The sequence below is a fragment of the Phocoena sinus genome, chromosome 10 (genome assembly GCF_008692025.1).
Source record: "Phocoena sinus isolate mPhoSin1 chromosome 10, mPhoSin1.pri, whole genome shotgun sequence".
In the NCBI taxonomy this organism is placed as follows: Eukaryota; Metazoa; Chordata; class Mammalia; order Artiodactyla; family Phocoenidae; genus Phocoena; species Phocoena sinus.
Genome location: NC_045772.1, coordinates 38,557,351 through 38,575,536, shown reverse-complemented (window position 1 = coordinate 38,575,536; position 18,186 = coordinate 38,557,351). Strand labels below are relative to the sequence as shown.

General features: G+C 35.1%; 1 protein-coding gene across 1 annotated transcript in view; it reads left to right on the top strand.

Annotated features, from left to right (window-relative positions):
- The window catches only part of LOC116761103 (phosphatidylinositol phosphatase PTPRQ-like), a 206,463-nt gene that overhangs the window by 139,473 nt on the left and 48,804 nt on the right, over positions 1-18,186 (top strand). The window contains 6 exon segments of the mRNA XM_032646871.1: positions 2,825-3,069; positions 5,410-5,476; positions 8,439-8,597; positions 9,161-9,383; positions 11,408-11,430; positions 11,433-11,480. Of these exon segments, the coding sequence (XP_032502762.1) occupies positions 2,825-3,069; positions 5,410-5,476; positions 8,439-8,597; positions 9,161-9,383; positions 11,408-11,430; positions 11,433-11,480 (765 nt within the window).

Here is an 18,186-nt window from a genome sequence, read left to right as displayed (position 1 = left end):
GCACATTAAAGTAATAATACTCCATTATTAAATAATCTAGAATTCAAAAGTAGAACCCAGGTTATGTTTCACCGTATCTGTTTTCTTCACTTAGTTAAGTGACATGTTTTATTACATAATCTATTTGATAAATGTCAGAATCTGTACAGATTTCCTCCAGTTCCTATGAACAGGGTCTGAATGAATAATAAGATTGTAACCAGTAAGAATTTAATGTGGAAAGTCAACTTCCCAGAACTCGCTTGCCCCATCCTCCTTCAGACTCCTGATGTTCTTTGCCACCAGATATATCTTTGGAAAGAGCACATGAAGGGATGTGTTGCTATAGTTTATTTGTTGCTATCTGTAAGGTAAGTATAGGAGGTAAAATATTTTTTAGCTAGTCTTTTCATTATGCTACATACTCTGTTGTCTATAAACTTATGGTTCTAAATTGAAAAGTACATCCTATCCTTAGCACCCTAAAATTCTGCTTGTTTCCATTTTGTGGCCATGTATATTCCAGGTACTTATTTTCTTATTATGCTTTTTGCACTTCTCCCCCATCCTGCCTATCTGTGAGGAAAGTTGCTGCCAAACTTATTCACATTCACACCACAAAGCACTGATTGCAAATCCTAATGTGCTAACTCTTCCAAGGATATCATAGTTTGATAAATTTCTACTAAACCTCTAAGAGTAGAATTTGAGATGTCAAACGAAAGATACTTGGCAGATAAAAGGTTCTTTCTAGCATTCAGATAATTCTTTCATGTATTCAACTTTTTAAAGCTGATCCTAATTTTAGAGAAACAATTCTTATAAAAAGAAAAAATATATATGTTTCTTATGTATCAATAATGTATAACAGCAAATGTTGTGAAAATGTGTGTTGAACCAATTTAACCTTTATTTCAGCTATGCATTTTTTCATCCTGTGATATTTGGCACAATGACATGTTTATTTGCTTTTCTCTCTCTTTTTTTTTCTCACTGTTATTTACTTATTTTTTGCTTGCCATAGGGCACTAATCTCTAGGGATGTTTGCAACAATATCTGAATATCTGAATCATTGACAGCCAAATATCAACAGCCTTTTCATGGAAATTCTTTACTTAGAATTTTAGAATTTAGAATGGAATATCCATTTCAATGTGATCAAAATAAGATATGTTCATTCAATGAGTCATTTATTTAAAGAACACTGATTATGTAGTACAACAAAAACTAGTCTTTCATAAAATTATTCATAAATAATTTTATCCTCATGTGTATCATTTTAAAATTATTGATATTTAGCTAGTTATATGTTAGGATAACTTTTATTTATCAAAAATAAACTGGAATATCTAGAACATAAAGAAATCTTAAAATTCAACACTTAAAAAGAATCCAATTAGAAAATTGACAACGTGAACAGACATTTTACCAGAGAGGAAATATGACTGGCAAATAAACTCATGATAAGATAGGTTTTCAACACCATTAGCTATTGGGGAAATGCAAGTTGAAACCACAGTGATATATCACTATACATCTACTAGAACAGATGAAATAATAATTTTTAAAATAGTGATAATACCAAATGTTGGAAAAGATGCAGAAATACTAGATCTCTCATACATTGCTAGTGGCAATGTAAAAGGGTATAGCTACAATGGAAAAATAGTTTGGTGATCTTTTATATACTACCAAATGTAAAATAGATAGCTAGTGGGAAGCAGCCGCATAGCACAGGGAGATCAACTGGGAGCTTTGTGACCACCTAGAGGGGCGGTATAGGGAGGGTGGGAGGGAGACATAAGAGGGAGGATATATGGGGATATATGTATATGTATAGTTGATTTACTTTGTTATAAAGCAGAAACTAACACACCATTGTAAAGCAATTATACTCCAGTAAAGATGTTAAAAAAAAAATTTTTTTTAAATGCACTTACCACATGATCCACCAAATACACTCTTGGGCAATTATCATAGAGAATTGAAAACTTAATGTCCATGCAAATATCTGTATATGAATGTTAATAGAAGATTTATTAGTAATGACAACAACAAAATAACTGGAAACAACCCAAATGTTTTTATAAATTAAACTCGTACATCTATAAAATGGAACACTACTCGGCAATAAAAATAGAATGAACTATTGATATACAACAACCCTGATGGACCTCCAGGTCACTGTGCTATTGTCTTTTGCAAATGACAAAACTATGGAAATGGAGATTGATGAGTGTTGTGAGGAGGCATGGAGTGTAAGTCTAAGGGGACATTTCTTTATGGTGATGGAATAGTTTTGTATCTCATTTCTGGTGATGGTTACAGGAATCTACACGTGGGATTAAATTGCATAGAACTACATGCAGATACAGGAAAGCATGAAAAATGGTGAAAACTGAATAACGTCTATAGTCAACATTATTGTACCAGTGTCTGTTTCCAGGTTTGATACTAAACAATAGTTACATAAGATATCACCACTGTGGAAAGCTGGGGGAAGGTTACAGGGGACTGTATGTATGATTTTTGCAACTTCCTGTGAGTCTACATTATTTTTAAGTTCAGAGTATCATAGAAATGCATTCTGTATAAAAATACATATATTATAAAAGGCTAAATAAATAAGCAAATAAATTGGATCACTGTTATGGTTTCTGTGATTTATAGATGTCAATGATTCTATAATGCATGAGCCATTTTGCTTGTTTTCAAAATTAAATGGCTTAAATGATCTGTGTAATACTCTTTATAAACAGAAACTTGAAGCAAATCAGTTTTATATGGACATCAAAATGAACACAAATTTTTTAAAAATTGTAATTGCTAATTATTTCATTTCAGTGCCTAAGGACCCACCGAACAACATGACATTTCAGAAGATACCCGATGAAGTTACAAAATTTCAGTTAACATTTCTTCCCCCTTCTCAACCTAATGGAAATATCCAAGTGTATCAAGCTTTGGTTTACCAAGAAGATGATCCCACTGCTGTCCAGATTCGCAACCTCAGTATTATCCAGAAAACGGACACATCTGTCATTGCGATGTTAGAAGGACTAAAAGGCGGACATACATACAACATCAGTGTAAGAATACATAGCTTTTAATTATTCACCTGTCTTACAAAGTTGGTTTACAAACTCAGCATTCAAAAATACTGCAGCTTATGTACATAATACATTTTTCCTATCTTTTCGTGGGATCGCTTAAGACATGCCAACTGAAAATAAATTTGGAGAAACAAAATTGCTGCTTTCCTATTTTAATACAGCAAGTCCTGTGAAAATATGTAAACAACAAAAATGTTTGCACAATTATAGTGGAAATCCAGAAATAAAGCAGGAAGAAAATCCACGTTAAAAGTTAAAAGAGCAGTGACCCCTGCTCGCCGAAACTAGAGAAAGCCTGCGAGCAGCAATGAAGACCCAACGCATCCAAAAATAAATAAATAAAATCGATAAATAAAAGTTAAAGAGCAGATATATATAATGAGATGATTCTGCCTAAAGAAAAACTGTTTCTGTGTGATTATAGGTGGAAAATGGAAAAACAAATTTCAAAGGCAGAAGTCAGAAATAACTATGTGATTGAAATTCACGTGTATTTCACACAACTATTACTAAAAGCTAATATTATTTTACATCTTAATTCTAAATTATCCATTTGGTAAAGTAAATATGTGTGTGAGTTCATATACATACACCCAAACACATACACAATTTGTTTCATCCTTTCACTATTTTTGCATGTCTTGGAATTTTCAAACAATCATAAAGTTCAGAAAATCATCTTTTAAGCAACATAGAATTCACCCTATACATTCAAGTAGCTCCATAACTAATCTTCCTATCAACTCTTTATATCAGAAAACTGTCATTAATAATCTGTGTTCCCTCGCAAACTTTATATCTCATTATGTAATCTGACTTGCTAGGATTCTTGCTGCACGTACCATTAAATGAACCCCCGTTGTAGAAGATCTATTAGAGAGAAGGTGGTGGTTAAGGGAATGAACTGACCTAGGTTCAAATTCTGGCTCTGCTAGTTTCTTTCTGGGCAATTTCCTCAAATCTGTGCCTCAGTTTCCTTATCTGAAAAATTAGTAATAAGAATAGTAATTTCTATGTAGGATATTAATAGTTATGGTAGGTAGCAAGTGTAACAGTTTTGGCTCTTGCAAATAAAAAAATACAGGAAATAAAGTACAACCAATTCATAATTTAAAGAAAAACAAATCTGATTCTTTGCAAAGTGCAACATAGTGTCCTCAACACCTGAGAGTTTATTAGAAATGTGTAACTTTCGCACCTGTCCCAACCTACTGAATCAAAACCTACAGATCCTTATTTAACAGGGTTTGCAAGTGACTTCTTTGCTCACTGCAGGTTGAGAAGCACTGCCTAACTTTATTATCTCACTTAAAGGTTAGATTGTAAAGAAATAAAAATAATTAAGCACTTCATAACATCACTTTTATTTTGAATACTTCCTTTTTAAAATTACATGCACCAATAAATATTTCCTTTAGATATTTTGAAGCTACATTTTATGGGCTTGGTTTATTTAGTATACCTACCACATCACGTATATTACTATTTTAATTCAATCAAAATACTTCTAAAACTATCCAGGGGGTGGAGGGTGGGTCACTAACGTATGAAACAAATTTATTAATTCCAAAAATGATATATTCTGAATTGCGTTTATTGAATACAATGAAATTGGCCAAGAACACAGTCTTTATTTTACATAGCAAGATAAAGTGGATAAAAGAAGAGCCTGTGTCTGCAGCTTCCTAAGCACAAAGTTAATGGAAAGGATTCACATTTGTGTAAATCACCCGCTGTAGATACAAACAGAAATGCTTTATGTGTATATGCTGCATTATGCAGGGTGTAGCGTCAGATACTTTGGGGCAGGGGTGAAGCAGGGTATAAAGGCCAACTTTCAGAGGGATGATTTAATACAGGAAAACTGGGAGGCTGAGGAATAGGGTTTCATCTCAGAGAAGGAAAAAAAAGAGCGTCTTGAATATGGATTTAAAGAAAGCCGGAGTTAACCTAGCTACAGAGAGAAGGAACAGATGTTAGAGTAGATGGAGAGAGTGTAGACATAGTGACTTTTCTGCTCTTTCCTCCTAAAGGTTCAAACTGAAGCCACATCATTCTTGGTCTGTATGATAGGGCTGTTTAGGTCACTCAGCCTTTGTTCTCAGGGCTTAGTACCATAATATCAGTTGTGAGAACTATTTTATTGCTAACGTTCTTCCTCCATATGTTAATTTGAGTGCAAGAAAATATAATTAACAGACTATATGAATTGTTTTCAAAAGTGCAATCATTTTAAAATGACATATAACCATAATCAGTTATACATACACATATGCAATAATTTGAAAATAATAACAAGGTGTTTCTTTGTTTTAGGTTTATGCGATCAATAGTGCTGGTGCAGGGCCAAACGTTCAAATGAGAATAACCATGGATATTAAAGGTACATGAGCTGCCTTCCCATGAAATACTATTAATCAAAGAGTAATTATAATTTGTATTCTGTATTAGAGTTAAGGATGTAGTTAAGCTTTTAAACCATGCATATGCATATAATAAGCATATATTAAGTAATAAGTAATGTATGCTTATTCAGGCTCTAATTAAAATGTCTTAATCATAATGCAAATTACCATGTTAATTACAGAGAATGCCCACTGCTATTTATATTTCTTTTCTGCTAAATTTAAACTTTTCTGAGACAAGGTTTATAATTGTATTTTATGTTTTTAAATTTTTATTGAAAAGAAAGCTCCTTTAAATTACCCATGACTAGACTTTGACTAGTTCTAATTAGATTCCTTGACTGATCTTTATTTATTTTGAAAGTCAGATTCTTTTCAGTTAATCAAATAGTGCTTACTGAACTACCATATAATCAACTTTATGATTCTGACTATAAAAGTAGAACAATTCATTATTGACAGGGATGTTTTTTCATAGAAAATATACAAAAATTTGGAGACTGCCTCCCCCACCAAATTCCACAAAAGCCATAAAAGATTACTAAGAGGACCTCAGGGGCATTCAGTCATTCAAGGTGCCTTCTCAAGACTGAAAATATGCACACAGTTTTGCCACTTCTCTAAAATCCTGTGTAAAACCTGCAGAGAGATTAAAAAAAAAAAGTGTATTGACCTTTAGTAGAATTCCACCTGCTGCTCCTCTCTCTGAAACAAAAAGTAACTTTTCTCAGTCTTTGGTAAGCATAGCACAGCACAGTGATTAACAGTGCCAGCTTTTAGGCTGAGTGTAGAGTCAAGTTGCTGAGGTTGAATTCTGGATTGGCCACTTGATACCTGTTTGACTTTGGACAAGTTTCTTAACACCTCTAAGCCTGTAATGGAGACAATACTAGTTCCTACCTCATAAGTTGCTGTGAGGATTAAAAGAGATAATCTTTGAAAAACCCATGGGACAGTGCCTGGAAACAAGCATTGTTAAGAATAAGAAATGATCACTGTAAGATGAAGCTGATAAATTTGACTTTTTTATCAATGGGTCGTTTATATAACTATAATACTATTTGTGTTATTTGCTTTTAGTTGATAAATATGTACTTGGAATGTACAAACTCCTGAAGTCTAAAAAATATCAGCTACTTTAGAAAATGACTTCATAAAGAAGAGCTTACCTCATACCGTCCTAATTTCTCTTTGTTATTTAGTGGCAGACATATGCATATATTCAGTATACAGGTAACAATAGATGCATTATATTTATTTAGTAAAACTTCCCATTTCAGATACTTGCTCATCCTCAGGTAGACATGACTAGTTCTGACTTTCCATGCCTTACATAGGGTGGATAGACTCATGACCAGTTATCTAGGGAAGATATATGAGTACTAAGGGGCAGTGGTTCGGCCCTAGAGAAATGAATTTTTCTCCAGTAATATGCATGATTTTATTGACATGGAGTGACACTGGATTAATAGTTGTCTCATTAGATTTGCATTTGACAGATAATACCGAGTTGGATAGTACTGTCGCATGCCAGATTCCTCTAACAGGAAACCTTGTCTTGGGGACTCCCCAGTGGCCTTTCTCAAAGTTTCTCAGAACTCCCTGAAACCTGAGGCCCTTCCTGCTGGATCCTTTCTTCCTTCCTTCTCCCCATTCACAAGTGTCAGGCCTGTGATCCTGCCACCTGCTATTGCTCCCTGCCCCTTGATTCTCATAGACATTTTCCCCAGTAGACTTTTATACATCTAATGTCGTCGTAACTTTTACGTCTCAGAGGAGTGAGCTAAGGGATCAAGTCAGAAAGATTTGGTTCCAGTCTTGATAGTTCCCTCTTACCGCTACGTAGCATAAGACCATTTTCCTCATGTATAAAATGGAAATGATATTGGCAATTTTACGGCATTGTCAGAGAGGCTTTTTAAAAAGATTTTATAAATATGAGAATTGAAGTTTAGGCAACTTACTGATGCTCAGCTAGTGTATGTAGCTATAAGATGAAATGAAACAAGAGGAGCTTCTACAAATGTTGATTTTGGAGATACTTGCATGCATTGACGGTAAAATGTGAATTATCATGGCACTTTTAGAAGATTATTCTGGCAATATCTGTTAAAGTTAAAAGTACATGTTTCTTTTGTTCCAGAAATTCTGCCCTTGGGAATATATTCCATAGAAATAAAAGGATCAGTAAATAAGGCTAAATGTATAAGGCTGAGTAGTGAAGCAAATGTTCAAAACCTGAAGGAAAAGTGAATTCCCATCACTAGATGAATGACTGAATAAATATGCAGTTGCACCATGATGTACAACATAGTCATTAAGAAGAATGAGTTAGCCAGAACTTGGTGGCTTGAAAAGATTTACACAAGTCTTATTTAAGTGAGAAAAACAATATGTGGGGTAATTATACTACTTAATATAGCACCATTAAAACATATCAGTGAGAAGAATCCATTATGTATGAGTTTATGTATTTTTATATGATTATGTGAACATAGAGAAAAATATGTGAGGATACCGTCCAGATGTTTGGTATGGATAACTGCAGGGTTAGAGGGCAGGGCTCCTGGTATGACTAGAATAGAAACTGGTAAATCAGCTAAAGGAAGTAAAAGAAAAAAAAAACATGAAAATACTAGTATGATTTAATGCATTTGTGAAAATTATAGTTTGAATTTCTTTAATATATAAAGAGGAGTCAGATGTCTGAAAATCACACCTGGGTCCCATTATCTTAGGCAAGTCTCAAATATATAATTATACCATTAGGAGGTAATAATTGCTAAATATCTGCTGTATCCAAACAGAAATCTGTTTCACTTGTTATTTATATTTGTCATCACCTTATCTGTAAATTACTGCATGAAAGGAGAATTCAAAATGATTTTCTCTGCAGAAACAAAAAATGAATTGGTAGTGATATTTCTTCTTTGTTTATAGCTCCAGCGCGACCAAAAACCAAACCAACCCCTATTTATGATGCCACGGGAAAACTTCTTGTGACTTCAACAACAATTACAATCAGAATGCCAATATGTTACTATAATGATGACCATGGACCAATCAAAAATGTACAGGTGCTTGTAGCACAAGCAGGAGGTATCATCACATGCCAGCTTATCTTGTCAAATTGCAGTGTGTGAACTGCTGAATGCTAAAGACATTTCAACTCAAAATTAGTAATATAAGGTTGACTCCTGATTATTACACATCTCTTGAGTTTAACAGATTGTCAATATTATTAATTTATTATCAATTTTACTGATCATTAATATATGCCTAAAATATTTTACCAAAATTTAAAAAGGCATGGTTAAAATATGTGATTTATTTATTCCATATGCTGGTAGGATTGTTTTGAGTTTGGCAGGATGGAGTCTTGATAGCTTCTTTGGAGGTGTGAAAGAGAGTTAGTTACCCTTGATTGAGGAATGTTTTTTCTCCGAGAAGTCATTCTCCACAATGCCTATGGATTCATGTGTGATGGGAATGGATAGGGTTCCCTAATTATCCAGGTAGATCAGCTGAATCATCCCTGGTGGTTCATAGAGTGACAGATGTTGCATCCAGATTTTCCTCATGCAATTATAGAAACACCCTTTATAAATGTGAAAATACATTTGGATATTACTTGTAATCATTATTCTTTTTTCTGAAAATAGCTCAGCACGACGGAAATGTAACAAAGTGGTATGATGCATATTTTAATAAGCCAAGGCCATATTTTACAAATGAAGGCTTTCCTAATCCCCCATGTACAGAGGAAAAGACAAAGTTTAGCGGCAATGAAGAAATTTACATCATAGGTGCTGATAACGCATGTATGATTCCTGGCAATGAAGACAAAATCTGCAATGGACCTCTGAAACCAAAAAAGCAATACTTGTAAGTATAGTTTATGCTTACTATGCATCATGTTAGCAAGCTAGCTGACAACTTTCATCATCCATCTACCCCTCCTGTCATCTTTCCTGTAAGTGCTGGGCATCCATAATGTATTGTGACCTAATGCATGATAAAGATCAACAAGGCATTGTCCTTATATCCCGTAAACATACAGTTGTAGGGAAAGTAGGCAAGCTTAAAAGTAATTATGGTTTGACGTGTTAAGTGACTAAGGGCAATATGAAAAATGTGCAAATTGGAGAACACAGGTAGAATTTAATTCTTTCTGTAAAGGGCAGTGTGACTAATGTGTACTATTTTGTGTTTTTCACTCATTTCTCTGCTTTGCATGCTAATGTCAGGTTTTTAGAAACATGATCCTCGTCTTTCAGTTAATTATGGCTTCAGTTTACCTCAGTCATAGCAATCATTTTCAGCTTTTCATACTATCAAACAACTGAATGAGGAATTGAAATCTTTACAATTCACTTTAATATTTGGTATTGTATAGATTATAATAATCTAATATAAAAACCAGTGCTGATATGTTAGCTTTATTAAATACTTTGCTAAATTGGTTATTTTTCTCCTACTAAATTGACTGTTATTTTGTGTCTTGACTATAATTTTTAAAATTATTTAATTTTCAAAATATAATTTTTACTACTAAATTTGAAAAATACAGCTAGTTTCATTTTTGCGTGCTAAAAGCACTGTTAAGTTCTTCATAAACATCCTAGGACAAGTTAACATTAGAAAAGTTAGAGAAGTTAGGCATTTGAAAAAAGAATGCTCTATTATCTGTTATTAGGTACAATTACTTGGGTTACTAAGTTATGGCCTGAAATTAATCATCATACAATATCAGTTACAGAAATGATATACCACAAAGTTAAATATTTATCCAAGAATTGTTGATTTTACATTTTTTCCAAAACATTTCATATAGTCCATAAAATCATAAGAATTTGAGAAGAGTAGGGATTAAATTATGAAGTACAATTTATTAATATAGATTGGTTTTATATTTTAAAATTCTTGTAGGTTCATAGTTTTGTTTTTTTAAAGATTTCCTTTTTTAAATAAATTTATTTATTTTTGGCTGCGTTGGGTCTTCGTTGCTGCCCGCGGGCTTTCTCTAGTTGTGGCGAGCGGGGGCTACTCTTCGTTGTGGTGCGCGGGCTTCTCACCATGGTGGCTTCTCTTGTTGCGGAGCATGGACTCTAGGAGCACGGACTTCAGTAGTTGTGGCATGCAGCCTCAGTAGTTGTGGCTCATGAGCTCTAGAGCACAGGCTCAGTAGTTGTGGTGCACGGGCTTAGTTCGTCCAAGGCCTGTGGGATCTTCCTGGACTGGGGCTTGAACCCACGTCCCCTACATTGGCAGGTGGATTCTTAACCACTGTGCCACCAGGGAAGTCCCATAGTTTTAAAATAAGGTAAATTTCGGTTGTCTCTGTGGTGACAGAATCAACCAGTGATTTTTAAGATTGACTTTCTTCTGCATCCACTTTGTATTTCATATGCCATGAAAGCACAGAAAGTGAAAATACAGCTGTGCACACTCGGAATTAAGCAGCATTGTTCTTCATTTGTTTATATTTGAACAGGATGAGTTTTATATGACTATTCTAAATCTGGCTTATTGGCATTTTCAAAGGTGGCTGAGGTATAACAGTTATTATGCTTTATATTTATAAAGTGTGCTTGTGCAGACATTCAGTGGTTTCATCCAAATAAATCTATGAAGGAGGTGATCTACTTCATTTGATTAACCTGCTGACTCTTCATGAGTCTGGTCAAATTTTTGGTCACTCTCTCATGAAGTTCAAGAGGTCCATGTACAAGATAATTTCACGTAAAGATATTATTCATTTGTCCTGATGGTGACTGATTTCCAGGTTTACGCTTTGTAAGTTAACTTTCTCTTTAACAAAAATGTCATCTTCACAGCCATTTGTTAAATTATTCATAGAAAAAAAAGTCATATGGTATGTAAATTTGTTGTTGTTTTTTATTTCATAGGTTTAAATTTAGAGCCACAAATGTCATGGACAATTTACTGACTCTGATTACTCTGATCCTGTTAAGACTTTAGGTAAGACATATTTTGTAGTTAATTTCATTTATAATCTCAACAACGCTAATCTCAGCTGTAACATTCATTAGTAAATGTATTAAGCCATGACAAATGTTCTCAGGATAAAATCATTTCAAGGTTAACTATCCTAAGGACAAAAATAGTATTTATAATACTCTTTTAAGTGACGGACGTTCCATCTATTCAAATCTGGACATAGACTTCAATATGGTATTTGGTCTAGGCTGATGTGTGGAATATTACACTAAGCAAATATTTATTTGGCTGTTTAATATGTAATCTTATATGTAAAACATTTTTACTTCATAAAAAAAGAAAAAGGATTATGGAAACTTTCCTGAAATAATCCTAAAAGATAGAAGCCTACCTGTCTTTTTAAATTTTATTTTCTTTCTGATCAACTCTGAGTTTTTCAATTATATCCACCCAGTCAGGCCTGAATAAAACATCAATACAATTTAGTCAGATGCAAGTATATTTCTTCTTCTTCCTTTTCTCCCCCTTCCTCTCCCCCTCCTGCTCTCCCTACTATGGCTACTACTTCTTCTCTTCCCCCTCCTCCCCTCGTCCTTCTTCACCACCAACCTATCTAAACATTAATATTCTGGGCCAGACATACTCTGAGGCTCTTCACAGCTGTCCTTTAAATTTAGGTCAGTGGTTCTCAACCAGTGATTTTACTCTCCAGGGGACATTAGGCAATGTCTGGAGCCATTTTTGATTGGGTTGTCCACAATTGTGCAGGCCTGAGCTAGTGGCATCTAGTGAGCGGAGAGGCCAGGGATGCTTGCTACCTATCCTACAGTGCATAGGACAGCCCCTCCAGCAAAGCGTTATCTAACCCACCGTCAATAGTGCTGAGGTTCAGAAACCCTGTTAGGTGTCAGTGTTGGTTCCACGTTACAGACGAGGAAACCGCGGCCCAGATTAAGTAATTACGTGGCTCTGCCGGCACAAATTTTACAACCATTACAATACAAATGCAGGATTTAGACCTGGATTCAAATCTTGGCTCTACCACTTGAGAAAACAACTTCTATAAACCTCAGTTTCCTTGTTTGGAAAATGGTGATATTTCCTGCCTTGAAAGATTTGTGTAAAATAATATAGGTAAAGATATTAATATTTTATAGTTGTAAAGTGTTCAGTGCTTAATAGCTTCTTTTTGGATGAGTTATAATGGAAGATTTTAAAAATATATTTCCTTAGGAGAAATTGTTTCCCTGGGACTTCTCTGAGTAAATCACAGCTTTCTATTTCCTCTGTGTCAGGCTCTGAGAGTGTGGAACTTTGTGTGTTGTTCTGATCCACAGTATATCCACAGTATATCATGAATGCAATAGATTTCAGTGATAATTATGGCTGGAAGAAGACGAAAAATGTTCCACCCTTTTCAATTAGAAATTCTCATCTGGTTGTGGAACATTAATTGTATAAACCAGTTTCTGCAACCTCCACTTAGTTAAGGAAACTTTGGACCTTGAAGAAATGAAGGGGCACACGGTTTGCTACATTAATGCTTATAGGGGAATAACTTATAGATTTCATTGGCTGTGCTGTCTGCTTAAATTCCATAAAATCACTGGTTTAATTTTACGTAATCAATCATTTTTAAATCAGCTGACTAGACTTGTGGTTTTGAAGTTGTGTCAAGCGTTTCTGCATTTGATAGGTGAGTTTATCACACCCTGACACCACCACAGTAAATGTTTTGATGGCATCAACTTAACTTCCTTTAGGTTACAGCATTCAGAAACTACGTATTATCACAGCTAAATGGTGACCCGGTATATTTACCGATGGAAGATAAAAAACATAGTACAAGTGGATTAGCTCATATGTCTTAGAGAGATGATATTTTGAGGATACGGTGCTAAAAAGAGATCACTTTGTTGTGTTGTTTGCTGTTCATCTCATAGCTTGCTGGTTTTATGTAGATTATGGATATGAGGACAACATATTCAGCCAATTATCTGAAAGGTAAAGTTGAGACATCTAGGTTAATAGGAAGGAAAGAAGAGGGAAACCAAGCATCAGGAACCACGGTGTACAGGGACGTGATTCCCAGATTCTGCTAAATGGCTTCCCTTTGGCCAAGGATGGGCCTCATCCATCACTTTGGCCACAGGTAGTCTCAAGATGTCCCTCAGCGACGGTCTTCTCTTCTTTCTTTGTCTCTCAGCCAAGGCAGTGGAATACAATAAGTAATTCTAGAAGATAGAAGAAATACACCGTCAGTTCTCTGATTCCCCTTTTGGAATCATCACCACCACCCAAGTCATCCAGGTGCTAATGTTTGTGTGCCCTGGTAACAGCAGGAGTATAAGGGGATGTAAGATGTATAATGAACGGCAGAGCACCAGATCCTGTCAAGGTCAGAATAGGAGGGACTAGGGAAACACAGGCTGGGCACAGTCAGTGAAATGCCATTGGGTTGGTAAGGGGTTGTGACAAGGAAGAGTCCCACGTATCTACGATCAATTTTTCAGGGTTCATATGCTATTTGGAGACCAGTGACACCACGATAGCCTTTCAGGCTCCTCCTTAGGGTGGCCTCCCATGGGCTCTCTCCTGATAGATAGCAGCTTTATAATAGGAGTTTGCTCTCTAATGCTTATTCCAATTGACCACATAAAAATTCTCTGCTATCTAGATAGTTTATTTGTAGCTAGGAAAACAGTGCCGGGCAGGAGTGGAGGAAATTAAAAGGAGTGCAACCCTCAGTTGTGGTGAAATGAAATGTTCAGATTTGGAATATGGTGTGTACCACAGGAGCAGAATTCCTTGATGTCCATCAAAGTAGCCCAGTCATTTTGCTGGTTAATGGATGTAACACCATCAATTTCTGGCCTCATATTAATTTTCTACCTGGCTATTGGATATTGTGGTTCTGTGTATATCAGATTCACTCTTGAGTCAGGAACCAAAGAACACCCTCCAGAAAAGGTGCTGGTCTATAATTGGCATTAATAAAAGGCCATGGAGTCATAGGGTTTTTGGGAAAAGAATATTGCCGAGGAGGATATCGTAGAAGGACCCAAAAAGGAAATAAAGTTGACTGTTTCTACAGTGGGCAGTGGTCAATGGCAAGAATGGTTTCATGGCTAAAAGAATGGAGGCAAGCAAATAGTAAAATGCATTGGTGTCATCGTAAGCATACAAAGGATGATTGAGTCCTTTTTTTCTCTCAAACATGTCATGTATTGGGATATAGGATAGCATTTGCAACAGGCTAGTGGCTCCCAGCATTTCTAACAGGTCTTCCGAACACTCAGGTGTGCATCTCACACTTCAGTGAAAGAAGTCTAGGTCCCATCTAGGTCATCAAACCACCAATGGATGTACTGGTATTTTGCACACCACAGGCAATGAGCTTCAAGTTGATTCGCCTATCAATACAATCTTCAGGATTTAAGTGCCTTTGCAAAGCTGTGTTTCTAAGTTAGTATAGGACATACACTTACAAGACAGACCATTTTGATAGTGGTTGTGCCTGTCAGAGAGATTATTTGGATGTTAAAATTAGGGGCAAAGAATCACTGATGAACTAAAAGGCTTAAGTTCTGGGAAAAAGGCTAACAGCAGTACAAGTAAGAAGGGGCCAGACAGGGCTTTGCTGGATAAGGATTGATAACCTGGAAGAGGTTTGCACGTTGGGAAATCTTTATAGCCTGTAGGAATAATGGGAAATGACATGTGCCATCATTTTGACCCTAAAGAAATACTTACAACTTACTTGATTTTGTTTTCACTCAGGATTGAGCATTAGGATTTTTATTAAGAAAATTCCCAAGAATCCTTCTTAAATTTTTTTTTAAGAAACCTCCTTAGGCACCTCAGTTTATGGAAACTGCTTGTAGGCAATGTTTTGATTGCAAGGTTTAATTATAGAGGATTCCTGTGATTTGAAAACCAGACACTGCTTTCTGCACCTCACAGGGCTTCATTAAAACTGAACAAGTTGAAACCTTAAACCTCATGGCAAAGGCGCTCTGTGATTGTTTTCTTTTGTCATAATACTTCTCATTTAATTACTGTGCTAACAATGAAAAGTTTCAATATGCTCACTTGGGAACAGAGATAGGGAGTCACTATATATTTTTTGCAGCAAAAGGATCACTTGCCCCCCGCCCCCCCCACACACCAGAGGAGCAGGGGAAGGCTTTATGATGTTAATGAGGCAGTGGCAATGTGATGGTGAACCTCGCAAACTCTGTAGTCAGACGAGCATATTTCAGGCAGTTTTGGCATATATGGAATTTATGTGACCTTGGGTTAGTTACTTAAAAAATTAACTTCTGCAATCTTATTTCCAAAATGAGAATAATAATACCTACTTCATAAACTAACTGGGAGATTAACTCAGATGAATGGACAGATTAATGACTATGAAATGTTATTAATAAAGATAGGAAACATTATTTATGTGACAAGCCCTTTATGAGTTTTTTTGTATATAACCTCATGTATTTTTCACTACAACCCTATAGCACGATTTCCTGTTTATAGGTATCCCCAATTTCCTGGTAAGAAATCTGAAGCTGGGTCTTTAAGCATCTTGCCAAGGTTACAGAGCTAGGAAGTGGCAGCACCAGCTTTTAGACCCAGGTAACCTGACTTCAGGCAGTGCTGTGCTTATAACCACTGTACTGCGTTGCCTGGAAATCACTAAGTGTCCAAGTAGCTTTTGATTTCATTACTATTTCTGATTTTTCTGTTCCCACAGACTTCCTATCTTTGCTGTACCATTTTCTCTTCTCAACATTTTAAATTATTTCTAGCTGTTCTCTTTGCACCTGCTCATCTTAGCTTTCTGAGGCTAACATTCATACATAAGTATACTGTTTTTACACATAAAGATGCAATAATTCCTTTTTGTTTGTTTTAACAATGACTAAGTATGACTTTGCAACCTGGCCACTGTTTATTATCTACTTCTAATATTTTGCCAATATGATGTATTAAAAAACATTTAGGGTATTTTAATTTATATTTCTTGAATTATGAAATTGAGAACCTTAGTAAGTTCTTTGTGCAGTATTTGAATATTCTGGATGGCTAATACTGGGCTAAAAGAGAAGAACTTTTCATACTTAAGTTCTAAGAAGTTGTTTTCTTTTAAGATTAATAATAATATTAAGAAGATGATCTTTCATGCAGTAAGTACCTATATCAAGAGCCGGGCATTGTCCTAGGAGCTTTATAACTCATTTAGTTCAAGCTTCTTAGAGATATAAAGCTGCATTAAAAAGTCAGATCCATAGAGGAGTTTAAATAATGATAATCAAAAGATAATACTATGAAAAATTAGGTAGTACTTTATGATTTGCTTAATTACTACAGTAGTACATTCTGTTATGCAAATAAAACAATTTAATTTGACCTTTCAATGGATTTTAAGTCTAATCAGGAAATGTACACGTTACAAAAAGAATCATGTTTATATTTTTAAGTGAAAGAGTTTTGTTTTCTGTGAAAGGATTTAGAGAAATGACCTCATTCTGTACTGGTAATGCTCTGTGGGTACATGCATAGCAGTGAATCAAAATTTGTGCGGGACAGTCATAGTACATTTTGTCCTTTCCTAGTAGTACATTTGTAATACATGTGCCCAAAGGATTACCTATTGTTTATTAATACATCATATGTCATTTCCTCACTTCACTTGGCTAGTGCTTTGAAATGGTAATCTAATCTGAAAATTTTTTGTGGTCTATGAAATCATTTTTTCCCTACTAGGTTCCAAGGTCCAGTGACTCAATACTACCTGATAAAGATGATTCTATTCATCTTCATGTTTCCTTTCCCAAGCATATCCAGTTAGGAGTCAGCATGTGAAAATTCATGAAACAAACCATTTATATTTTAATGTATGAAAAAGGTGTATCTAAAATACTTTATGAGCTACATGCTCCTTTAGCGTCTTCTAAATTTAGCTGGAGATTCTAAATGACCGTGAAACTCTGATAACTGTTCAAGATTCAGTGTTCATTCAAATCCACCATGCAGAATAGCCACAGAAACTCTTTCATAGTGTTAACATTTCATAAGCACCAATCCAGGGAAGAAAAGATGAAACATTAACCCCTGCGTATTTTACAGATAGTTAACCTATTTTGTCACTTGACTAATACTTTCTACAGTAAAATTATACATTATATAACTTAAATTGGTTATAATTACTAGTTGTATCAAAATAATTAATAATTTATATATTCTTATTTGGTTTAATGCCTAATCTTCAACCTGAAAACTTTTAATTTCTAGTATACTTCAAAATCGATATTTTTATATATCAGTAAATTTAGAAAGTATTTATTGAGCATTTGCTATGTGCCTGATACTGTTCTCAGGACTTGGAATACAGTTTTGAATACAACAAAGACTCCTGTCCTCAGGGATCTTACAATTCTGGACAGGTAATAACAATAAGATATAAAATAAATGAATTATAAGATGTTACCAAGGGCTATGGAGAAAAGAAAAAGTAGAACAGAGTGTAGAGGAGGTAGAAGGGGGAAGGCAGGAAGTGAAGGAGTTGCAGCTTTCAATCTTAAATATGGTAATGTTCTTAGTCCTGCCTTGGGCTGCCATAAACAAATACTATAGACTGAGTGGCTTAAACAACAGAAGTTTATTTTCTCACAGTTCTGGAGGCAAGAAATCAAAGATAAGGTTCCAGACACTTCAGTATGTGGTAAGG